The sequence below is a fragment of the Delphinapterus leucas genome, chromosome 14, assembly GCF_059928025.1.
Source record: "Delphinapterus leucas isolate spDelLeu-1000000601 "Yukka" chromosome 14, BTC_Dleu_Yukka2, whole genome shotgun sequence".
In the NCBI taxonomy this organism is placed as follows: Eukaryota; Metazoa; Chordata; class Mammalia; order Artiodactyla; family Monodontidae; genus Delphinapterus; species Delphinapterus leucas.
The window spans coordinates 40,381,424-40,407,624 of record NC_143142.1 but is presented as its reverse complement, the minus strand read 5'-3'; the positions used below and the strand labels follow the sequence as shown (position 1 = coordinate 40,407,624).

Genomic DNA, 26,201 nt, shown 5'->3' with positions numbered 1-26,201 from the left:
GGTTTTGTGCTTGCATGAAGTTTATTGATATATTACGCTTGGTGGCAGACTCCACCTTGAAGGTCAGCTCAAACAGTGTCATCTTCGGCACCTGTTAGGAATAATGTAAATAGTGACTTGTTTAATCATAAAACTGAACATGTAAAATGAGTGGATGATCAGAAATGCAGGTTCTAGCCTGCTCTCCTGCTAAGCTCTTAACTATGTTATCTGTGCACTAAGATATCCTAGCACCTCGTGCCCAAAATGGCCATTTTGACAGAAGTCTAAAGGGTAGGAGTAGGTAAATGCTCATAGTCCTAAGATATTTTCAAAAGTCTCCTTAAGTATAGTAACTAACTGTGGTACTTGAACCTGCCTAAAACTGAAATCTAGCTTTTGTCCGTCAGACGTGCAGCTGCTGTCATTCTTCTGGCTCCCCACTGAACTTTCAGCCCCCGTCTCTTCGTTTGGGAGGCAGGGCCCTGAGTTACGTGGTCCCCTCTTCACGTCTGACTTCACCGTATGTGCTCTCCCCAGCTCCTCCCAGCCTGTCTCCTTGCGGCCAACTTGCAGAGTCTTAAGCCCCATGCTCTTTCCTGCCCTTGGCCTCTGTCTGTGGGCTCCTTCTCCTGTGCAGACGTCAGTTTACATCTATGCCTGAACACCCCATCTAATAGAGGGCCTGGATCAGTACTACTGGTTTTCTTCCTAGTATCATTTACTTTCCTAAGGTGTGGCTGCATGTTTTGCTTGCTCTGCTGTACGTACACACCTGGGGAAGGAGAGGCTAGTGCTGTATGTGGTAGTAAGTACTGGTTGAATAAAAATTTTTTAATGATTTGTGAGTGATAAAAACTTATCTATGGTTAACACCACTTGTCCCTTTAGCTCATGAATGTGTTTCCAACCTATCCATTCTGCTGTAAGTATTCACTGTACAAGGGAGCAGACTTACCGCATTGACTGGGTGCTCCATATATAATCTCTCACCTTGTCCTCCCCGCCCCTTAAACCTGCCAACTAGATTATAAAATTCCCACATGAGACTGTCTTGTCTGTATGTTAACCCGTCCCTTTGGCATCTTCTGCGGGGCTCAACACAACGCCAGGTTTTCGGAGGTAGCTGAGGCGGTCGCTTGGTTACGTGTTTTAGGCACCAGACCCTCGGTGTGCGGTGCAGTGCGCCTGCCGTGTGCTGAGTAGTAACGTGGTAGGGAGGTGGGGCAATCACCACGTCGGATCCGAGCGCACCCCCCGCTCACTGCGTGTCTCAATTCAGTGTCTTAAAATACCTCAGTCTCTAGGTCAACAGATCAACCTGCTTGAAAACTCAAGTGTGTTAAGGCCCACATATCATGGGAGGAGAATTTACCTGCCAGTTTCAAGTTTCTGCTCTGCGAACATTGGCAGTAGTCACAGTTATTTCTCCAGCAATACCGTAACTTCCAAAGGGAGGACATTTGTCACCAAATCCTGAACGTTTTTTGGCTACATCTTCTACCGGGAAAGCGACAGAAAGAAAAACTGGACTTTGTGGTCTGGGGACATCTTGTCCACTTGTAGGAGGATTAGCATTCTGGGGATTGGGGGTGTGTTTCTGGAATTTCTGATCTGCAGGAACAGCAATGGGTACTTGCACTGCAGCGTATCTCTTCAAGGCATCTGACTGGGAAACAGCGTGTCCAGGAACAGGCTTCCAATCCTGTGCTTCCTGAACATTTGAGCCCACTAAAATAAAAGGCGGGGCACTGGTCTTCTTACTGTCCATCATCCCGTAAGTTGGAGAAGTAACTTTTGGTGGATGCTGCAGAAACTGTGGATCCTTAGAATTAGGTAAATAGAGGGTTGCTTGGGGGAAAGACCCAGGTGCAGGTGGTGGTGATGGGCGACTTTGTTGACTCATATCAGTTAGACAATAAAGGGTCCACATGTTAGAATATGGTGGTGGTTGTCCTGCTTCGCTTGCTGCTATTGCTATAAAAAAAAAAATTTGCAGGTGTTAAAGATTTGGTCTCTGTATCAGGCGCTATGCACAGAAATGGTTTTTTTACATATAAACAAACGGCTGTAGTAATATGTGCCATAAAGCATGCTATAGAGAGGGCTAAATAAATGGTGTTTGGTAATGTGAAAGAAAAGAGATTCTCTACAGTCAAAAACGAGAACAGTGTTGTGATAGCCAGTGGCACGGACACTAGGGTTGTGGCTGAGAAGCAATCTCATTCTAAGTTGCTGTTTCCAGGAACTTAACTGTAGACATGGCTTCTGCAGGGTCCTCAGAGGAAATGGAGAATCAACAATTCTGGCTCTACCAAAAAAATCAACTGAAGAGTGTGTTAAGCCATTGAAAAAAGCATTAAAAAAAGCACTGATGTGTCTGCATAGTGATTGTTCTCTTTACGGAAGAAGTCAGCACTACGTGTCATCTTTTGATCACATAATCAAGGACCTCTGGCCCTTTGCAGGCGGCATCGTCTCCCATCAGTTTGTCACTACACACAAAACATCACATAATCTAGGACTCGGAACCTGAGCACTGCTCCCTCTTCGGCAAGGCTTGAAATCATAGGTCCTGGGTGGCAGTAGAAGGCTGGTTGGTCGCACAGTGGATCTTTAAGTAAAAACAGGTCTCGGAGGGCCGTCCGTCTACTTACACCAAGGCATCTACCGTGTCAAGTTAGACTTGCCTAATTGAAGACAGTGCCGTCTTGGAGAACGAGTCCCAGAAGCTGGGACGGAGGAGCAAAGGTTCCTGATGGAGGAGCTGCACTTGGCCCAACTGTGCTGAGTCACCCTCTGAACACGGCACGCATCCCTAGTGCAGCTTTGTTTTCTTCCCCAGAAAAGAAAATAACACTATGCACACAATTAAGCTGTGTTTTCAATAGCTTCAGATGCTTTCAACTGATAGTTCTGGAAGCTAATTAAAAATGTGCACGAGCCCAGTCTTCAGGTTTTTGTGAAATGCCCTTCGTGCTCTGGACATAGTGAAGCACTTGGGAAGAGTAACTTGGGAGGGAAGTGCTGCTTTAGGCCACAAGTGTAATGCCAGCCCCACAGACTACGTTCCAACACTGCCCTCTGCCTTTTCAGCTGCGCAGAATCCGTCACACTGCCAGACAGAATTTGATCTCTAAACACCTGCTGTGGTAACACTTTTTTATCATTCTGGCTCTGGTAAGAGTCAAGGGTGAGAGAGTTTCTGCAAAAGGAATGGCGGGGTTGGTTCCTGCACGTCCCACCTCCCTAAACGGATAAGGGCCGCTGCACTTGCCTAGATGGATTGGGAGGGTGAGCAGACCAAATGCCATAATTAGATCGAGATGGGAGGTCAAACCGTGTCTGTGTCACAGGAAAGCGATAGTGATAGTTCAGCAGCCAAGAAAGCAGCTTGATTTGGGCGCCTGTTGGGGAACCGATGGAAGGAAGCCGGCCAGCTTCGCCGCGTCCATCCTTTCTGCTGCTGCTAGCTCCCCGCTCCCCTGGGTGACAGAACTTCAGCTTGACCTTTCCTCTCTCCATCCAGCTATGAAGCCGCTCCCTCAGCTGCGGGAAGCTCCCAGGCGGGACGTCAGGGCTTGACCAGCCCCCAGACCAGGTTGCAGAGTTCTCCCACCTCAGCGCAAAAGCAGTCAAACGCACCACCATTTCTTTCACGTTTTTAATGCCATCGCCTGTGTAAATACTTTGTCGTCATTTGATTTTACTTTTACAGGTGAGAGATTTCAAACCAACACCCCTTAGTTATGGTTTTGCAGGAGTATCCAGATCACATGAACGTGTTTTACAGCTGACAACAGGCTCTACCATTTTGCACCACATAGTATGTCCAAAACAACACGAAAGTGCTAGATGACCGAACTTTGAGGCCAAGCAGTGGTGACGTTGCTTTAAAATCACTCATCTCGTAAGAGTAAAATCTCAGATACAACAAAGTCTTTAAATAGGTTTGGCATTTTAACTACTACTAAAAACAAAGCTTTTTGACCAATCTGCAGGGAGCCTACCTAGATGGTCACCTGAAATATAGATGTCACTGGAAGCACCGTTTTAAATTTTGTAAGTAATTATCTTACCTGGCTCCGTCAAACCTTGTTTAGGTGCTACTTCCCATTCTGGTTCGATTTCTGGTTCATTAAGACCTGGAACAGGAGGTTGGGGGCCACTAGATGATCTTACGGACGCACCTGAGCGCACTACTTGTGCAGCTTCCCCTGAGAGCGCGGGTTTGACCTCCGTCTCCTGGGACGCACGGTTTTCCCATGAGTCCTCCTGCCCAGCACTGCCAGGGGCCAGCGCAAAGATGTCCACTTCAAGGTGCACAGATATTTCAGAGCTCACTGTTGTGGCAGAGCCGTCTGCCTCCACATGTACTGAGGAGTCATATTTTGCACTCTCCAACTGCACAAAGTTTGCAGAACCCACAGATTTTTCAGACACGTGTGAGGCTGTCTTGCCTACTACAAGTATGGGACTAAGGGGTGGTGACTGCTCATTTCCTTTAAGACAAGCAACATGATCAGAAAAGGGGATAACTGTTTGTTCCAGTATTTGCTCAACATTAGTAACTCCTTCGATCACAGGCTCATCTTTATAGATAGATGCTATGTGCGTGGTGGATGGCACCTCAATAGCAGCCTGCAAAGGGACCTGAGGAGCTTGACTGTGAGCAGGAGGTTCTTGTTCATCCTGCAAGGGGAATGAGGAAGCCATTGGTGGTTCAGCCTTATGGTGTTTAGGTTTAGAACCCAAATCTACATGGACAGATGTCTCGCTCAGAACCTGCACTGCTGCCATCTCTCCAGAATGCACAGGAGTGGCCACCACATCATCTTCAGCAGCCTCTGAGCTCAGCATCTCCTCGGGAAAAACGGGCATACTTGTTGCCACGTCCACCATTAAAATTTCAGAGTGATGTGAATGAACCGAGGAAACATTACCTAACATCTGAGCAGCAAACTGAGCTGGGTCTGCAGGGACATAGGCCAGCTCGGGTGAGACAGCTGCTGGCGACGGCGGTGAGGCCGGGGTGGCATTCTCAGGGGCGGTCGGTTTCGAAGGAGCACGAGCTACTTCAGGGGCGCCCTCAGGCTCTGAGAGCAGCTCAGCATGAACTGACGGGAACTGCGTGGTTTTGTTGCTAAGCTGTGGTGCAGTTATGTTGTCCTCCTCTGTATCCGTAGATTTTTCCATCCATTTAGGTTCTTGGGAAACTGTAGATGTTCTTTCTGGCTCTTTCACACATTCTGGTTTCTTCTCTTGTGCCATTCCTTCTGACCACTTCTCCCCTAAAAAAATGAGAGTTAGATGGGTTAATAAGTACTTATTCCCCAAAAAAGGAATTATGAAGAAAGCATAGGTTGAGCTTTCAAATGTCAATATATACGCAAGTACAAAAGAGTTTTGCTTTAGTTTCCAACATCTGTAACTTCACTGTGGGCAAAACAAAACCTTCCTGTCCTTATCCACTCAAAAGACAACTCGGTTCAGTTCCTTAGAAATAAGTGACTCTAACACTCAGATACCACCTTGAGCTGGTCAGCGTCAGGGGAAAGATCATAACTGCCTAAAAGTAAGCGGAAAACGTCCATGGAAAAAGCTCCTGATCCAGACTTCCACACGAAACTGGGCAAAGAAAAAAACACTTCGTAACTTAGTAATGAAACAAATGCTGTCGTATGATTAAAGGCATTCTTCAGTTTAAGAAAATTGGTATATAAAGTTCAACTTAATGAATTGGAAAACTAGGGGACTATAGAATATTTTTACGTTAGGAAACGTCATGTTTTCTATTCTAAAAATGGTAGCACCTGCTGGTAAGGTGTGATAATACAGCCGAAGCACTGACCCAGAAGAGCAGCAGATAGACAGCTCTGGTTCCAGAAGTAGGGCTCAGTGAATCCTCAGGCAGGAGGAAAAAAACCATGGCTTAGAAGGTCAAGACAACTGATGACATATAGAAACCCCTAGAGCTAGAAAACTGCTGTAACACCATCTTCTGGACTCAGCGTTCTGCTTGTCACTCACACGTCTAACCTCATCAGACATTTTCACATCTGCTTACTTTACTGAGGATTCTCTCTTTGGGGAAGCATTTACCTAATATCATGAAATCTGCAGGAAAAGGAGAATTTGCCTTACAAGAACATACTTGCTTCAAGTCAAAACTTTGGAAGCATGTCTTCATGGGTCCAGCTCTTTTCCAAAGAACAGTGTCCTCCAGGGTCTCCTTCTACATTAGCGGCTGATTTTTTGTAAACTCGAATCAGGGGTCTAATTCTGGACATGGATACCACACAAACGCTCACATGCTAAGAAAAGTTTCAAAAAGACAGAAAAGCCACATCTACTCTTACCTCCCTCTGCTTCTAGAACAATGACCTCATTTTCTAACCAGCCACCTCCTCAGGACTTCCCCACCCATTTCCAGTCAAAGCCCTTTACCCACTAATACACTTGACTGTTTGTGATGTGTGTAAAATACACTAGGCATTGTTGAGGATGGAAAAATTATTAGGACAAGACCTCATAAAGCTTAGGGGAAATAAGATATACAGATATTACAGGTTAAAAGTGTAAGTACTTAACAAGGGTACCATTTAAGACCTATGGAAGCTCAGAGGAGGAAAAGATATCCTCTGGCTGGAGGAATAAGGGAAATTTTGTTTAAATAAGCCTGGCCTTACGCTTAAGATAAAGCTGCACAAACTGTCTGCCCATCACAATGAGGAAAAGCCAGATAAATGTCAAAATGATAACTATGAGCCCATCAGAGAGCAGAGTCACAAGGCAGTCAAGTAATCTGATTTCCAAAGAGTAACCAGCCCTTCCAAGGAGAGAAGGGCCACAGAACTCTCATCTGTGGCAGGGCCTGGAAACGTCACCACCATACCAGCTGGTAAGGTATCAGCTAAAATCTTAATGAACTGATGAAAGCCAAATGTGGGCTAAGATGTCTGTCTGGAATAGTCTGGGACTCCAGACACAAGAAGTTCACACTCACAGGCACTTTTGTGGAAGACGGAAGCAGGGTAGAAGGCCAGAGGGGAATCCTACATCAACAGCAAACAGAGGGCTCCTTCCTACCCCTGGGGCAGAGGCAGGAAACACTAGCTCAAGACCACAGATACGAGACAGAGATTGCTGCGGACAACTGACAGGAACACTGAGAAAGCCCCATCCTCAATGCCTGGTGCAAAGATCACCTAGGTCAGAGAATCCCTGCCCCGAGAGCCCAGGACCAGCAAAGAGGAACAGCAGCTGCCCCTGGAGGGAGGGGCAACAGTGTGGGGAGAGATGCCCTCAGTGAGGCCGGCTGGCGGGGAAGGCCGAGGGCAAGGTCAGGCACCCACCGCTAAAGGAATTTGAGGCCCGTGGAACAGTGAAGGTAGGAGAGCCACCACGAAGCCCAAGCCCAACTTCTCACTAGACTCACCTAGACACCTACACAGCAGTTCAAGGCCTCTACAACACTCTTTTCCCCCACAAGGACCTAAATTCCCCAAGTACTGATTTACTTCCCCTGAGAGTTTTCAAGAACCCAACCAATTTAGGGACTAGATCACTGCAATCCCTAGATTGCCTGCATGCGACTCATGTGATACATCACTTACACGATAGGAATTCAGCTTCTGTGGAAAGGGCCACTTGCCCTTTTCAAAGTATCTCACAGGCTTGTCATGCCTGGAATCATATCTAGGAGCTTAATCTTTAGGTTTAGTATTTTTGCCTCTAGAAGTCCCCTATTAAATAACCATTCTGGAAAGGTAAAGCATTATATAATTATGAATCATAACTCATCAGAGAATTTATGATATTGCTTCCTTCCCCACAACTTTTTCATAGTAAAAAGGTGTATGAGAAGATCTGGGTTCAGTCCTGACTGTGATTGAATAGATGCATGGCCAAGTCAACGGTTCTGAGCTTCAACCTCCTGGTGTGCAAAATGGGGATTTTAATTCTGACCTCACTGAGGTTTTGTAGAGATTAAATGGAGTCATTCACCTAAAAGTGTTCTATAAACTGTAAATCACATATAAATGGGGAAAGAATAAATCAACACCTAGTTAAAAAAGTTTTGAAATGTGATATCAAATTAAAAATTATAAGCCTCACATCTTTAAATCAGCTTTGATTAAAATTAATTGGCAATTTCATAATCTGGATGATAAAATGCAGGGTGTTTTTTCCCATTTATAATATATGTATTTGTATATATACATACATACATATATGTCATATATACTATTTTTAATAGATATATTTCATCACTGTAACATTACATTGAGATCAAATACCTTAAGCTTTAACAGTGTTTTTGAAAATGTAAAGCACTAGATGAACCATTTGGTTTTGTTTAGAATACATGACAGAATGTTAGCAAACATACACAAACAAGTTATCACATAATTATATTGCGTTCCTGTTGATATCTATTATTACAAAAGGTAAAGAGCTTTTCTCTAATGTTTTAAGGTCTGTTTAACAGTTCCAAAGATTGCTGACTTGTAACATTGAGATTATGTTTGTGTAGGAAACTATTTCTTAAAGTTGTAAACTAGGTTTGCTATAGGTTGATCTTACATGTCAACCTCATGAAGATGAACTCAGTATGACGTCAGTAATCTGGTTTTACTTGAACTACAAAAAAAACAAAAAACTGCATGAACTCTCAGAATTACATACATCACTGAAGGCACTTCTTCCTCTAAAACATTTCTTTCTAAGTTTAATAAATGACTGATTAAAACTCACTGTAGAATCCTGATTTTCCATGAAACCAATCAGATAGATACATTCCAAGCATACAGTATTTCTTGGAATAGGCAGAACTCACGTGGAGACTTGGGGTGCTTGGGGCATGATCAGGGAAGAATAAGGAAAAAGGCATGTTCTGGCACTGAAGGGAAATCTGAAAGCTGTCCCAGACAAGAGGAGAATATGAAGCAGGACATAATAGGAGATGGGAGAAGTGATTAATAGGAGAGGGGAGAGGAGAGGACTGCAGGAGGGAAACTCACAGGAGTGCTTGGACTCAAGAATTTGAAGTAAGGTACATATAGTTTTAAAAGTTTAAAAGAGAAGAAGATTCCAACTACTGTGTGTTGAACTGATTGGAATGATGAACACCAGTGACTATAAAGTAGGTGGTCTGTTTCTTTTCTCTCCTTTCTCTCTTCTCTTCCTTGTATTCATTCTTTAGTCACCAATCCTTAATTCCTATTATATGATAGACACTGGGGAATCTCCTAAATAGTACAGTCTGATTAGGGTTAGAGGCACATAAACAGATGACAATGTGATCAGTGCAGTGACTGAAATATGTATTGGATACAGTGGCTTTTAGGTAATTTTTGTTAAGCTTAAATGAGAAGGGGCAGGTGTGAAAGGGGCCCCACACAACTGCCCCATCCAAGATGCCAAAGAGCCCCTGCAGAGTACAGGTGTAAACCAGCCCTGTGCATTCTGATTTCCCTTATCAGAAAATTTATCAGTCTCCCTTGGCCAATGGGACAGAAGTGGAAGTCTGCTAGACTTCTTAGATTTTACTTTTTTAATGAAAGAAAAAAGTATCATTGATGCCACCACTTCCTCCTCCTTCCTGATTTATACATGGATATAATGCCTAGAGCAGTGGCATGAGGCTACGAACAAAATATGCTAAGAATGATAAAGCAGAGAACCTAGATAATTGATGCTTTATTATTATAATATCAGCAGCAGAATGAACAGCACTTCCAGATACCTTGTTTTTCACTGCTAATTGGTTTTCTGTTACTTGCAGCTGAGTACTTTCCTAATATGAGGCATAAGTTAGAAGTTGTAAAGCAGGGACTTCCCTGGTGGTGCAGTGGATAAGACTCCACCTGCCAGTGCAGGGGACACGGGTTCGATCCCTCATCAGGGAAGATCCCACATGCCGCAGAGCAGCTAAGCTCGTGTGCCACAACTACTGAGCCTGTGCTCTAGAGCCTGCAAGCCACAACTACTGAAGCCCGTGTGCCTAGAGCCCGTGCTCTGCAACAAGAGAAGCCACCGCAAGGAGAAGCCTCTGCACTGCAGCAAAGAATAGCCCCTGCTCGCTGCAACTAGAGAAAGCCCACGCACAACAACGAAGAACCAACACAGCCAAAAATAAATAAAAAATCAAATCTTTAAAAAAAAAGGGCTTCCCTGGTGGCACAGTGGTTGAGGGTCTGCCTGCCGATGCAGGGGACACGGGTTCGTGCCCCAGTCCGGGAGGATCCCACATGCCGCCGAGCGGCTGGGCCCATGAGCCATGGCCACTGAGCCTGCACGTCCGGAGCCTGTGCTCCACGACGGGAGAGGCCACAGCAGTGAGAGGCCCGCGTACCGCAAAAAAAAAAAAAAAAAAAAAGTTGTAAAGCAACGTGAATGAGGGGGATTGTGGTATATGCTGCTTTTTAGATACCATGTCTGTTTTTATTCTATGAATTATGTATCCATTTTAATATCCATTTTCTCATTGGGTATTTAAATATGTTATCTTAAGATTTATCAAGGTGATCCGTTTGGATTTTCTATATCACGTCATCTGTGAATAAAGTACTTTTACTTCTTCCTTTCCAATATGTATACCTTTTTTTCCCCCCGACCTTACTGCACTGACTAGAACCTACAGCACAGTGTTGAATAGAAATGGTGATGTCAGACATATCTATTCCGGTTCTAATCTTGATGGGAGAGTACTCAAAATTCACCATTTAGTATAACGTTAGCTGTAAGTTTTTATGCATACACGTTATCAGATTTAGGAAGTTCCCTTTTTATTTCTTGTTTGCCTGTAAACTTCTTTAGAAGTATTTCTTGTAGAGCAGGTCTGATGGCAGTGGATTCTCTCAGCTTTTGTCTGCCTGAGAATCTCTTTATTTTGCTTTCATTTTTAAAGGATATATTCACTGGATATATATTCATTCTAGGTTGGCAGCTTTTTGCTTTTAGCACTGTAGAGATGTCATTCCATTGTCTTTTGGCTTCTGTAGTTTAAGAAATCTGCTATTTGTCTGATTATTCCCCAGAAAGTAATGTGCATTTTGCCCTGCCTGTTTTCATGATTTTGTCTTTTTCAGCAGTTTGACCATGATATACTGAAGCGTGGATTTCTTTGTTTTTATACTGCTGTGGGTTTACCAAACTTTTTGAATCTGTAGGTTGATGTCTTTCAATCAAATAATATTTTTCCATCTACTCTTTTCTCCTCTGACTCCAATTACATATTAGACCCTTTGATCATGTCTCACAAATGTGTCTTACACTCTTATTTCTTACTTCAATTTGGATATTTTCTATTGCCATGGTTTTTTAGTTTCTAATTCTGTCTTCTGCTAGTAAAGCCATCTAATAAAAATTTAGTTTGCAACTGTGAAATAACCATTTGTTTCTTATTTTAAGATTCTTACTCTGTTGAAGTTCTCCATCTTATGTAGTCCTTATGTAGTAATTCTAATATTTGGATCTTCTTTGGGTCTGCTTCTACAGAGTGTTTTATTTCTTAATTATTAGTCACTTCCTCCCACTTCTCTGAATGAATGGTAGTTTTTAATTGTATGCTGGAAATTGTAAATGACACATTGTAGAGACTCTGACTATATTGTTTTCTTCTAAATGGTGTTGGTCTTATTCTAATAATGGCAAATCTGATCCTCCTGAGACTTCATTTTACATTTTGTTAAAACAGACATATTTCAGCTTTGTTCTTACTCCTAGCAGATTGTCTTTATTCCTAGGGTGTGACCTTCCTGGGGTCTCAACTGGATTGCCAGGGTTTCAGAAAACTCTCTTCATTTTGGCTGGGCCCAAACTCCAAAGCCTCCCCCAACACTGTACCACTTCTGAAATCCCTACCTAGCTTTCAGTCTTCCAACAGCTCTTCTCTGCTAAGCCTTCACAAGCCTTACAGTCCAAACATGAGCACTTAGGAATTGCCCCCCCCCCACAAAAAAAAGGAAATAGTTTTGCAGACTTTTGGGGAATCCGTCTCTGCAAATGCCTGCTCTCTGGTGCTTTGTCACCCAAATCCCAGCCACATTAGTAGCTCCAAACTCTGCTTCTCTCTTCCTGGAGAGACTTCCAATCTCTGCTTGGCCTCTATTTTCCTGCCCATGAATTTGAAAAATGACACTGGGGTGAATATGGGGCTCAATTTCTGTGAACCCCATTTCCCAAGAATCCAGACTTTGTTTTATATAATTTCTTCAGCTTTTATGGGTATTTATGATAGGAAGGTAAGTCCAATATTAGCTACTTCATCATAGCTGAAACTGAAACCTCTCAATTCCTCCTAGCACAGTATCTGGCAATGGATAGGAATTTAAATATTTGTTAAATGAAATACTGAATTGGACTTTAAGGATATATAGGATTTGAAAGAAATGGGAGGGAAAGGAACTCCTGGAGGGAGTTAGCATAAGCCAAAATCAAATGATCAAAATCAAAATTACTTTTTTAAAAAATGACAAGTTGTCAGTCTGGTGCATAAGGTCTGTGAAGATATGAAATAAGAGATAATTGCAAAGGTAGGATAGATCTAGCTCATAGAAAGCTTTGCATGCCATGGTCTTATAAAGGGATCAAAATTTACCTACTATAACTTAGACATGCCAGAAAGCATTACTTTACTTTCTCTAGCTGATCTCAAATTGCATTAAAATGCTTACTTCCCAAAGGCAAAATTTATTTGATCTTACTTAAAAATATTTGTCCCTTGCAGTTTAAAAGTCGCTTTGGGTTTATTATTCAGTCTTTTTGGGTATTGCTTTTTTTCAAAGGTTCTCCCCACTTCTGAAGAGGGAATCTGAGTGCTGTGGTGAGCTCTGGCTCTGATCCACATGTTGTCCTTCTCTGCTGGCTCTCAATTACCTCTGGTAGAGGCATAACTCATACTGCCTGTGTTCTGGGTGCCAGTCTCTGACTTCACTGTATTTACTACTCAAGTTTCTACTTTGTGAAAGGTGTGGCCTGTGTGCTTATTTCACTGAAGGACTGAGAGATTCCCTTCCTAATTTGGTCCTTTAGCAATTAAGGCCTAGCTGAAAGTTTATTTTATTCCCAGCTTCAACATTTTGCACTTAGCTCTCTATTAGTGGGTTGAGTCACTTCACTTTTTCCCATCTGGATTACTTGCTGGTCAGCACTCTGGGACAATCTAAACACATCTGGATCCACTAGAAGCCACACACAGGCCATAGGACACAAGAAATATTATCTCAGTCTCATCTGAGAAACACTCTCCATTATTTCTAATCCATTGCTTCAAATGTAATTATTTTATTCAACCAGTATTTACTGAATGTCTGATCATGACAGTTACAGTGCAGGAGCTGAATGTAGCAGGTGATGTGCTAAAGGCAGTACCATGCTAACCACTCAGCTTCTGAGAAGCATGCATTCTTCTAGACAGCACCCAGGAATACAGAGAACAAGCCACCTGCTTGATGAGTCTTAGGGAATTCTGATCATAAATTCCACCTGCCTTCCTTATCACCAGTTTCAATGTCACCTAGCACTTTTCATGCACTACCCACACCCCAGCACCACAATCCCATTGTCAAGAAGGACTTTCCATTTCCCTTTCCTGTGCAGCAGGAAATGGCCTTGTATCTTATCTTTTTTCCTCCCTCCTCTATGGCTTATATAAAGTAAAAACTTGATTCTGGTCATGTTAAGTCTTAAATCAAAACTCAGCTTCGGAAATTCCAAGAAAAAACAGGCTCCTGCAAAACTCTAAAGTGTTAGCTTTTTTATTACGAACTTTGGAAACTCAATACTGAGTAATGACTTCCTTGCTCCAGACTATATTTACCTTTTCCCTACAGTAAATTAATGCTTCAATGGGTAGAGATCAGCAGAGCAAACAGGAAAAAAAATAGAGGTTATCTGAAATCAAGAGTATAGTAATTTAATATTTTTTAGAAGTACCCCTACAACACTAAACAGTCTGGAACAGTATGGAGCTATCAGAGTTTCTGGATAGCAGAGTCAGATACTTAAGGAAGGAAGGTGTCCTTCCTTCATGTAACTGACATCTACTTGTGGCTCCTGACCTCACCTTGGCAGCCTGGTTTACCATCCTAGCTTTCCTGGTTTTACTTATCTGCTTCTTCCCCGGCCCCCTCCTCTCTTAATCCTGACCCTGTGTTTCTGTCTGTAGTCTGACAACCTGACCCCAGTTCTTGACTATACCATTTGCTCAGTGATTTATTTGCGATCTTTAGTATGGACAACTCCCCCAAGTGATTAATCTTACCACATCATTAAAGCACAAAGGACCTAAGCCCCACTCCCAACAACATCGCCAGATAATCACTGCAACTTTTTTTTTAAGTCAAAAAAAAAAAAAGTGAAAATTCTTAACCTTGGTACAAATTACCACCCTGCCAAGGCAAACACAAAACTTGCAGAAATAAGAGGGTCCTTCTGACACAACACTCATCCCTGTTTAGGGAATCAGTATAGCCTTACTTGAAAAAAATGCCCAGGAGAGTACAGAGTACACCAGAGCCTCATAAAATTTAGTATGGATAGTCCTGAGATAGATTTCTTGTTTTTTTAATGAGTGGATAGCTACAAGTATGTGTAATGAATTCTATAAGGCATAAAAATAGCATTTGGCATAAGAAACTGAAAACATATATTATGACTATCTAATATGAATATATAACTCAAGATAATATTTAATGATATGCATAACTGTTACGGTGCTACATAAGAATTGAAACTGGGCTCAGTGATGAGCAGCAGTTTGTAACTCTAATTACTACTCTATGGCCATGCCAAGAACGTCCAGGGTCAGTTAGAAAAGTTAACAGGTAACTCAGTTGGGGATCTAGGTGGGCTAGGCCTTCTTGATTCTTCAAAAGAGGTGGCTATTTCCTGCCTCTGTTGGAAGCCAAGACAGGAATAACACTAGAAACTAGACTCAATTAGGCTTAGGAGGACGGAAGGTGATAGTGGTGTTGAGATCTCACTTACCACTCTCGTGGAGAAACCACTGCCCTCTTCGTGGAGTGGTGAAAAGATCAGAATCAGTACACTCCTTCCTGACAGGAGGAAGAAGTGAAAAGTGGGAGATAATGTGGGGAAAGAGAACTGAGATTTCACTCCGAGTTCAAAAATTTGGGCTTCCCTGGTGGCGCAGTGGTTGGGAGTCCGCCTGCCGATGCAGGGACCATGGGTTTGTGCCCCGGTCCAGAAAGATCCCACATGCTGCAGAGCAGCTGGGCCCGTGAGCCATGGCCGCTGAGCCTGTGCATCCGGAGCCTGTGGTCCGCAACGGGAGAGGCCACAACAGTGAGAGGCCCACATACCGCAAAAAAAAAAAAAAATTAAAGGTTTTTCTAGAGGGCTCCTAGTGATCCCTACTAATGAGTCCTACTACTAGGAAGATCTTCATGCACTAGGAAGATCTCAGTTTAGATCCCAACTCTACCAATTAATATTTTAGAAACTTACAAGTTATCTAATTACTCCCAAGCATCAGATTTCTCTTGAGTAAAGTTGTAGTGATGTTACCTACCTTATAAAGTTCTCTTAATTGACAAAATATATTGTAAATGCCTAGGACAAAACAGTTACTCAAAAAATTCCATTCCACTTCTTCCTTCTTTTCCTAGATATACTAAGTGGTAGAACTTGAGACAACAGTTTTGCCTTAAAATATTGCCTGAGTTTCTAATATCCCCTCAGTGATTCATGTGGATTAGTGAAGAAGCTCTCCTGAGAAGACCGAGAAATAGAAAAGCTTTCACTGATTCATCCAGTAGTAAGACCTATTTAATCAAGTTGCAGAAAAATACAAGAGGAGGATCCAAGAAAGTGTTTTACATGAGCTGCTTTGGAAATGAGCACATGTGGGTGAAACGCCACAATGGAGGCCTGGATAGAGCCAGGCTCTGGAAAATGGGAGAAAAGATGAGAGATGACAGAGAAGTGAGAAAAGGTGCTCTCGTGTCTGGTTCTTTTCCTCTTCCCTCCTTCATCACCTGCCTCTGCAAGAAAGTTTGAATGCAATGGGGAGATGGGTAAACACTATTGGTCCTATGATGAGGCCTACCAAAAATGGGGCTCCTTCTAGGAAAAATCCCAGAATGGAGGGTTTGAATAAAATAAATGGTATGTGCAGGATATACTTATCTCCATACTTTCCATGCATACGGGCAGCTTGGTAGTAATGCTGCTAGGCAGCAAACTAACCAGTTGGAAATAACTTTGGGGGATACATCTGATATCTGGGAGATGAGTGGGGACCAGTGCATCAGGGATGGTAGTTTAGCTCTTGCTCCTATCACCAAGTTCTAATAACTGGTGCTGTCTTTTTTTTTTTTTTTTCCTGCTGTACAGCAAAGTGATTCAGTTATATATTACTTTTATATTCTTTTCCGTTATGGTTTAACACAGGTTACTGAATATAGTTCCCTGTGCTATTCAGTAGGACCTTGTTTATCCATTCTATATATACTAATGAAGAAGTTCATTAAGAAGCCATTTGGCATGACAATAAAAGGCAGACAAAATGAGCCCAATTGATACTAGACCGTAACACTGAATATATTTTCTGGTTATACCTTGTGTTACCTTCCCCAACTCTCTGGGGAAGAAAAAGCAACATTCGTTTCTGCTCTACTGTCTAAAGAGCAATCTGTCTCTACAGCCATACTGTGAGTCTACACTATGTCAATTTCTTTGATATCTACAGTTACTGGAGGAGAAAGGCAGCATTATCTCCTACCCCTTACCTCCATCGAAAGCATGGCTGCTCCATTAGTTCAGTCTGTTAATTTTGAACCCTGAGATTCAAAGATGTTACCCTAGCTGGACCAAAATCCACGTCAGTTTAGTCCACTTGCTAAGCTGAATGGTGGGTATACTCTTCAGTAAACAGATTAGCCACAAAGGCTACCACTTAGTTACCTACAACCATAAAGAGTCAGTGATAAAGAGTCACCGACTTTATCACCATTCTCAAACACAGCAAGCCTGCACAGCCAGTCCTCTCAAAGATAGCTCCTGGTATAAAGGACACAAGTACAAAGGCCATAATAACTTTGACCGCCTGGAAGACCAGGCTCATGGGAAGAGGGAGAGTGGTCAGTGTTCCAGCATTTGTCTGTATATCCTGCTGGTGGTAAGCAAATCTCAGACCTCTTTCCTTTGGTAAGCTGAGAATGCCATCAGGACCCTGCAGGGAAGCACCCAGACTAGACAATAAAATATTCCTAAACCACGGCGATTCACTCTCCTACCCCTTGAAATGCTGACTCTTGCTATTCTTAATCTTGTTTTTTGTTTTGGGAGTCTCTTTCACTGTAGATCCACTGTAGACCCTCATGATTTTTACATTTTCCTAGGTCTACCCCTAATTTCTCCCTATCTTGGCTATATTATCTATTAACATCAGTGGCAGAGAATAAAAGTGGCCAAAACTCACTGATCCTACCTTTACTTTTTCTATGGTCACTTCACAATGTTGGTCAGCCAATGTAGCATTATTTAGTTATTTCTCACACTCACCTCAAGTCACCATTTTCTCCACAAAATTCTTCCAAAAGCTTTTCTTACCATTCTTTTAGATATGTGTGCCTGTCCTTGGGGTTTAACTAATATATCCTCTTCTGCTTATATTGATCTTCCCAAATGTTCATAATGTAAACTTTGCCTTTTTCCTTTCTCCCCCTCTGACTTCTTCACTGCTCCTCCATCAACTCAGTTTCATGCTGTTATGTTCACATAAGATAGACATTTACACATATACACGTAAAACAAGTTTTTCTAAGCAGACATACAGCCTTACATCACAGGGACAGGCCAGAGACCACCTTCTATGAAAAACTTATCTCTTCACTACATAAAGAGACTCTTGGAACAGAAAAGATGGTTAGTGACACCTAATCGATGTCCTGTCCTCCAAGCTGGACTGCACTTAAACCATAATGGGGAGAAAAAAAAAGGGTGATTAACCTTTTCTACTAAAATAATCTTCCAAGAAGAGTGTTTCTACAATGTTCCTAAGTGATGTATCTCATTATAATTTGAGTATTACCACAAAATTCAATTCAAAGACAGGCATATTGGAAAGGGCTTGAGTCATAGTTGACACACACTCTTCTAGGTCTCACTGTACCAAATGGTTTGCAAAAGAAGAGTGTTACCTATTTTAAAATTTAGAATCCTCCAAAATGTCGGATCTCAGATTTTTTAAAAAACTGATTCAATAATAAAAATAAAGCATCAGTGTGATTACTTAAACATCAGTGTAATTATTTAAACAGACAATATTTGTGAGCATCACTCTTAAGCTTAAATGTATGCTAGGAATGATGCAATAATTTATAACTAGATTTTTATTAAACTCTTACTACTTACTGTACTTACCTTTTATCTGATGAAATTGTTTAACAAGATCTTTCACATCCAGAGAATTATTTCCTAAAGAAATACAGGAAATCAGATACATAAAACTCCCAATTTAAAATGCTTTCTTTTTCAAAGCAACAAATATATAAAGCAATATAACAAACCTTCTCTAAACATAATAAGTTCTTTGAAATAAACTGCTGCAAACTGGGTGATGTTTGGTGGATTGGTCTTGAGTATGGCTCTGCTAACTCCCTCAAGCAGAGTCTTGAGGCCATAAGGTACGACAAGTCTGGGCCTTGCAGAAATCATTCTGGTGGGATGTCTGTAATCTCAACTATAATGAAGAAACACAAAGTCTTATAAATAGTATATAAGGTTTTTATTAAAAATTTACAAGTTAACTATAGCTTCTAAGAACAAATCTATCTCCTATGAAAATCACTAGCCTTAGTTCTAATCTCTAGGTATTTATTCTAGTAAAATGGGCTAATGTTAATAGTAGTTTTTAAGAAAAGAACTCTACTACCAACAACTTCTTATGTGCAGATGAGCAATCTAGTACTATTAAAGAAACCATGGGAAAAGCCCCGCCAGGAGCTCCAGTATGATATTAAAAACAAAGAACAAAAACAAACCAAACAAAACCTGTTTCTATAAAATTCAGTAAATATTTTGTGCAGTAAAATGTCAAGAAATATAAATCGAGCTCATTTATCTGTGTCCAAGAAACAGCCTTCCAAACCATATGGGAACTGGCTTTTCTATACATTCATCAAATAAAAGTTACAAAGTAGAATTTCTACAAGAAAATGTATTTTTCCTCACTTTTCTAAATACATCCCCAGACACAGATCATCCTTAAGTATACATGTTTTAACTTTAATTTTGTTTTTAATATTCATCTGAGTAGTAACTTGTGGTATTATACCACCCACCACCATCCATACCTCTTTTCTCGTACCTTCCCTTAACCTCTGCCATAGTTTTCCTCTCTCCCTTCTTTTGGCTTTCTGGATTTTAAGTGGTACCAAGGGCATTGCACAGTCTTACCTGTAACTCTTAGCTGCAGAGATTGCCACCCTAAACTGTGTCAGTGTATGTGTGCCCTGTTTCATTCTAAAAAATTATTTAAGAGGGCTTATAAATATACACAAAGAAGAAAATTAAATATTTAAGGAACTCAGTTCAGTGGTTAAGGGGAAAAGTATGGTAGGAAAAATAGGATGAAGCCACAGGTAGTGTCCCAAGACAAGCCCCCTGAATTACCAAGTAGCCATCACATAATAGGAAATGGTTGGTTAAATGATTCAGGTTTCCTGAGATAAAAAACCAAATCAGTTGCTTGGGAGAATCACAGCTCTTCTGGGCACTGAGACCCAGGAGAAATTTCTCCTATGGGTCCTCATAAAGAGAAGAATAGTGTGATATAATGAACCATGTCCTCAACAATATCTCAATATTGCTGGGGCCAAGGGGCACTGTTTAGTTACAGCAGTTATACAAAAGGCCAACCTCTAATAAAAAGCAACTAATAGCAAAATGCTGAATATTTTAAAAGCACATTTCATCTTCCTAAAGGTCAGGAAAAAATGAATATCGCCAGAGCAAAACCTTTGAGAATTAAGGGCACTGTATTCGATCGCCTAATGAAAACTATCAGAGTATCATTCAACAGGAGATTTACTGAATTAAACCATCTTTAAAAAACCAGTAGTGCACCTGTAGCAGGGCCCCATGCTAAATGTTAAGGGATATAGGCGGTAATTATATGGATGATACATATTCACTTCATTTATATTTTTTATATATATATATATGTGTGTATATGGACGTATATATATGTCCATATATACATATATACACATATGTATTTTTAAGTACATCCGTTGCACCCCAGTGCGCGTTGAGAGATGGGTCATGATTTGACAGTGGCTCACCGGTAGCCACGACGGAGCTTACAAAACACCCATTCTGTAGTCAGCAGTTGGTGCTACCGACCATGGGGAGAACGCCCACGCAGAGATCCTCGATTTGCCGCACCCCTCCCCCTCCCCAGGCTTTGTGAATGGTGCGGAGCCGGAGCCGTTTAGGGCCCCGGCCCCAGGGATGCGGGGCATCCTACGACGCAGCTCCTTACAAAGAGCTGTCCTCGACAAGATGAGACACGCTGTGACACCGATCCTCAACTACATCAACGGATAAAGTCACGAGTACAGACGTTGAGGGTTGTTTCAAATGACAGCTCACTAATTCTGCTCAAACTTCTCCTTGTGTATTTGACAAAAACACATTTGTCAAACACTAACAGGTTTTACATTCCCCACACCCCGCACCAAACCCACTAACCTAGGGGTTAGCGCCTGAGCAGGAAAACGGTGCCTCTGGCTGAAGATGCGAGAATAGGGGCTTCGGGGCCACAGAAAACGTCAACGGCACCCACCACTCACTTCCTAAACACCTACGCTGGGGTCTGTGCTTGTTTTGCCGTTTGGCTGGCTTGGTGGAAGGGGCAGAAAGACCTGGGAGAGCGGGCGTCCAGATTCCACACCGGCTAGTTCAGCGGTGGTGGCGGCGGACCCGCCGACCCAGACCCCGTACCCCCCGAGTCCGCCACACGCGCGTTGGCCGGCGGTTGCCTCACTGGCCGGTGTGGGCACCCGCCGACCTCCCACTCCGGGGGCCGCCACCTTTCCCGACACGTGAACCGTCCACCAACCCCTCCACTGCGAGGGCCTAACTGCCGCAGGGCCGGGGGCCTTTTCTCCAGACTCGCCCCACCTTCTCCTTTCCGGCTACACTGTGAATAGCTTCCTCCTTGCCCCCTTGCGGGTGGCTCCTGGAAAAACCCGCGCACCTGGCAGTGTCTTTTATACCTCTGGGGGACGTCACGCCTGCGTCACAAAGCCCCGCCGTCTCGCTGAAGGCTCCAGACGGCCTCGGAAGGAGGCGGGGCCTCGGCGGCCCCAGCCAATGGGGAACCGAAAAGGACAAAAGCCGGAACTCGGCAGACCACTGTGGTGGGCTTCGCCTTTTCCGGCAGAATACAAAGGGGCGTGGGAAACTGACGTTTCCAAACTGCCGGGAGTCAGTCCAGGCGACAGCCTCTCCGCTTTGAATCTCTCGGTCTAAAATAAGAACTAGCTTGGAAAGAAAGAGAAATAGATTTACGGCAGTTCTATCTTACTGCCACCGCATACCACCACTCTTGCCCCCCCCCATAATCTGTTGCTCTCTAGTCACCTTTTTGAAGAATAATTTCTGCCACCATGTACACCACACTGGTACAATATCATGCAGCGCAGTACTTCCCTTGAGAAACTCGCCTGCCGAAAGAGAATCTGGCATTGATCCTGAGTCTTTCTGTCTCTCCGTAATTCTGGATCTTGCAATACCTCAGGCACGATGTGTCCTCCCCAAACCATACCATCAGGGGCAGGTTGCAAAGTCGACGAGGACTGTGTATAACTTCAGCTCCGTTTCACCAAAGTAAAGGAACGCTGACTCCTTTAAAATACTCTGCTTTTTTACCCATTCAGGTTCTTATTTGTGCTGGGCATTAAATACCACCACAGTCACGATGATCAGACTCCAAGCAGCTTTCATTGTCATCCATTTCCACATGTTTAAAAGGCAACAAGAATCACTGTAAATCAACCGTTAAATAACATCATCAGGGCATAGAGCTGACAAAACATTTTTACGTTACAAAAAATTAAGACTTCCAGAGCACTTTGCAGCAATAGGCAATGTTGAAGCCCCAGCCTACATCTATGCCGCACACGGCATTTTGAGGATATTAATCCGTCCATTAATTATTACCGAGTGCCCATTATGTGGCAGACAAGCCCCCATTTCTCATGAAGGTTACGTTTTAAAAGAAGAAGGGCTTCCCTGGTGGTGCAGTGGTTGGGAGTCCGCCTGCCAATGTAGGGGACACGGGTTCGAGTTCTGGTCCAGGAAGATCCCACGTGCCGCAGAGCAGCTAAGCCCGTGCGCCACAACTACTGAGCCTGTGCTCTAGAGCCCACGAGCCACAACTACTGAGCCCACGTGCCTAGAGCCCATGCTCTGCATCGAGAAGCCACCGCAATGAGAAGCCCACTCACCACAACGAAGAGTAGCCCCCACTCACCGCCAGTAAAGAAATCCCGCATGCAGCACCGAAGACCCAACTTAGCCAAAAATAAATTAAAAAAAAAACACAGTAAAGAAGAAATGCTCTCTTTTAGACTTTTAAGTGTGATGTTAGAACTGCAGATGGTATGCTTTTCGGTCTTCATCACTGCCCCCGCACCACACTTTGGTAGTGTAAACAAAAGTGAAATGAGGGTTTGGTTTATAATATATTTAACTATCAAAGGTGTAATGAAACTGAGCTAAGAACCCCAAATACAAACATTAGACATCCCACGTATGGTGACTTCTGGAATGAGAGACACATACCCTTGTGTCATCTAACCAACCTTGGTGCGTCATCTTGAACGCCAATTAGATGTTATGTGCTGTGCCGAATACCTGTTACTCAGAAGGCAAGCCTGTACTCTTTCCACATTTCTGCAATGACTGTTCTGTTCAAGTTGCTCTGAAATGCAAACTGTTAACAGTGAAAACATCTAACAAAAAATTTTAAAACCACTATGTGCTGCTTTGATTTCTAGAACTCCTAGTGATTTGATGTGGCTTTACAATCTTCTTGTCCTTGTGTTCATCTCTTTCAGTCACTAGGGATCTAACTAAATTGCAAATCTACTTCGTTCTCCATTGCTCCCTGCCCCTCCCCACTTCAAATACTTACTCTATAGAAGTCCAAGGATCACGCTGTGACCTCTGTGTAACTACCTCATCTTACCATTTGGTTTCCACTTCACTTTCTAGAGACCTGGCCTGAATACACATGCTACCTGTCACCTCTGTGCCTTTGCTCATCAGATCCAAGGCCTGAGACATCCTTCCAGCCATCATTTTAACTTGACTGCATCCTTCTCCTCCTTTAAAAGTCAGCTCAGGAATCTCCTACTTTAGAAAACCAATGGGTTAGAAGCATTTTTTTCAGTGGCCCCATAATATGCATAACCTTGCCATATGTTTGGCTCTTCTCTCAGATTTACTAAATACTTACCAAAAGATGATAACCCCAGGGCAATGTCTCTCTAATGTAGACCACCTGCATTAGAATTAGCCAAGGGCCCGTTAAAAATATCTTCCTAAGCCCTACCTAGAGCCTACTGAATCAGAATCTCAGAGTACGGATAATTTGTAAAACTAAAACTTGAGAACCACTAGCCTATGGGAGGAGAAAGTAAGTGTAATCCAGAGTTCAGCTAAGTTACAAGTGTGTTGCTTCTATTGAATGCCCCAGTCAACTAGGAACTAGAGCTCAGCTCCCTTGCTAGTTTTCACACGTTAGCCAATCGTGTGATTTTTGCTCACTTTAACTGAAGGGGCACATTTTTTATGGACCAACTTTCCATTCTCTTGCTCCCCCCTCCCCTGTCCTTTTCTTTCTGTATTTCCTCTTTCTATCTTCAAGTCCCCTCCCTCTACTATGTATCTTGTTGGGAGGATCTGGGCTTAACAAGATTTTTTTCCACAAAATATACAGGAAGGAAGGGAGGGAGGGACGGAGGGAAAGAGAGAGAAAGAAATACCAAACAGTACATTATGACTGTGTGACCATATATCTTCATAGGTAAAGGAGCCATATTTGAATACTTGCCACCACAATCTGCTTAAGGAAGCAATCAACTAGGAAAGTTTACATGGCAAAGGCATATATGTATGCACACACACACGTGCATATGTGTATGCGTATATTTTAAAAATCATGTATGCATTGTCCTTTGAGTTGGAAGAAAGATAAAAGTACAAATTCTCTAAATAATTGACTTATATGAGACAATAAATATTCTGATTTTCTGTGACATCTGAAAGTAATAACTCTTTACTCAAATACTTAGCTATCATATGCTGAAATCAAAAAGATACCTAATCCAGTAAAAGTAAAATATTAAACACGTTAATCACAAAGATGCATATTACATGATTAGTACTAGACGATGCCCCAAAGTGCGTCAAATTATAAATGTGTTCCGAGTACATAAAATACACATTAGAGATTTCTCTCATCACAGGCACAATCTAATACAAAAATATATCTGACACTTATAAATTAGAAGATCCATTTGACAGCCTCCAAAACAGGAAAAGGGGAAGAAGTGATGCCAACATAAAAAAGCACACATAGATGCAAATAGTTCTGCTTATATGATTATTTTCTTCATCAGCGAGGGGTAAAAAGCAATTTACACCGAACTGGTTTTCCAGACAGATCACAGTAATTCACAGGTTGGATAAGTCATAGCACAAAGGCCAGAACCGTTATGAATTACTCAACTAAAAAAAATGTACTCAGATTTCAGTGAATCTAACAGTACAGTGTACTCACAGCATGGTTTTGTTATTTTAGAGTCTTCAGAACCACTGTCTACCCCTTCTCCGTGCTTTACCACCAGGTTCCCAGAAAAACCACAGGGGCTATCCTGCATCAAACCTAGAAGAGACAGTTTATAAATGCACCTGTCCTATAAATATACTATTAACAAAGACTTACTGGACGGTGTTCTAATGGTGTGTGTTCAGTTAAGTGAACTGAACACAAACTTATTTGAAATCCTGAAATCTCTCTGGAGAAATAAAAGTTTTTAAAGCAGTTAATATAGGAATTTTTTTAAAAAATTCTGAAGTATGGGGCCTTATGTAATCTCTCAATACTGAAAAATAGTTCAAGCAACATTTGAACTGAAAATTCAATTAAGTATGAACTCTGGAGCAAAAACTTCATGATTCTAAATGTTCCACAATCATAACTGAGAAGTTTGCCACATATACTATAGCCAAAAAGACAACAAAATGGCAAGAGCCATATTTTAAAGATTCATAACATTCTTCCCTTCAGCCTTGATGAAACCAGGTATCTAACATTTTTAGACGTAAATTTTTCCTTTCCGAAGGCATCTACTGATACCTGACTTCTGGGTCTTCCCGTTTGTGAAAGTAGGACAGAAATATTTTCTCTCTGGCTAGCATCTAAAATCCCTGCAGCAGTCAGGCTAGAAAGAAAGTCAATGTTAATAAGCATTTTGGAAGTGAGAAAACATGAAGATAGATTAGCCAAAATCAATGAGGAACAATCATTTCTTTTGAAGAAGTTATTATTCCCTCAAAACCAGATGAAGTAGATTAAGGCTGCCAACATTCTAGCTGCTCCTTCCATGTCTGTTTTGAAGAGAAATATTTTAAGGTACTGACGTCGCATGAGATCATACTTCAGCTAAAAGGATATGTAAATAAATGACACCCCAAGATGATATTCTTTATTGCAACGTAAACTTTAAGAAATATCTAACCTTAAGATTTGAGCCAGGTTAGGCACACAATTATGACAGAAATTCTTAAGTGACTGAGGTATTTAGAGTCTTCAAAACCACAGGTGTGCAGTACTGAACAAAGAGGTAAATTAGGTGACAATAAAAATTAGCAACGAAGGATTAAAAAATAACTTTGAACTCTGTTTCCAATATCAATAACCTGAGCTAAGGGGAAAATGATTAAATCCTGGCAATAGACAGTCCAATGAATCCTTCATCAGCAAATATTCTGAGGCAAAAGAATCTATGTTCATTCAAGAATAACCTTTTCAAGTAATTTGTTGAAAGATTTCCAAAAATTGGTAATTAGACAATTTATCATAAAGAAAAGGAAACACGAAAAATGTAGGTATTATTTATCCAGTCTATAGACTAGGTCTTCTAATAAATTAGCAAAATAGCTATACTTTCGGTTGT

At 42.0% G+C, this 26,201-nt stretch overlaps 2 protein-coding genes and 1 pseudogene across 7 annotated transcripts in view; 2 read left to right on the top strand and 1 right to left on the bottom strand.

The window, feature by feature from the left end:
* The window catches only part of OSBPL1A (oxysterol binding protein like 1A), a 222,665-nt gene extending 212,098 nt beyond the window's left edge, over positions 1-10,567 (top strand). Inside the window, exon 31 of the transcript XR_016387606.1 lies at positions 390-10,567. The gene's annotated coding sequence lies outside the window, so the exon portion shown is untranslated. The remainder of the gene's footprint in view (positions 1-389) is intronic.
* On the bottom strand, positions 3-26,201 carry CABYR (calcium binding tyrosine phosphorylation regulated). Of its 6 annotated transcripts, none has more exons than XM_022586860.3 (7): positions 21,598-26,201; positions 21,212-21,498; positions 18,519-18,691; positions 18,373-18,426; positions 4,059-5,270; positions 1,355-1,956; positions 3-91 (listed from the first exon to the last, which is right to left on the bottom strand). In XM_022586860.3, the coding sequence occupies exons 3-6, from the start codon at positions 18,664-18,666 to the stop codon at positions 1,364-1,366; spliced, it is 2,007 nt and encodes a 668-aa protein (XP_022442568.1). In that variant the 5' UTR covers positions 18,667-18,691; positions 21,212-21,498; positions 21,598-26,201; the 3' UTR covers positions 3-91; positions 1,355-1,363. The 6 variants fall into 6 exon arrangements, with proteins under 6 accessions (XP_022442568.1, XP_022442564.1, XP_022442571.1 ...); XM_022586856.3 differs by having other exon boundaries at positions 21,231-21,498; XM_022586863.3 differs by having other exon boundaries at positions 4,923-5,270; positions 21,231-21,498.
* LOC149747611 (uncharacterized) lies at positions 20,812-25,768 on the top strand (annotated as a pseudogene).

Coding starts and splice junctions, on each gene's coding strand:
- CABYR (XM_022586860.3), bottom strand. CDS start 18,666: ATGATTTCTGCAAGGCCCAGACTTGTCGTACCTTATGGCCTCAAGACT. Junction 18,427..18,518: donor ACTTATTATGTTTAGAGAAG/GTTTGTTATATT, acceptor GTATTTCTTTAG/GAAATAATTCTCTGGATGTG. Junction 5,271..18,372: donor ACAATTTCATCAGATAAAAG/GTAAGTACAGTA, acceptor TCATTTTTTTAG/GGGAGAAGTGGTCAGAAGGA.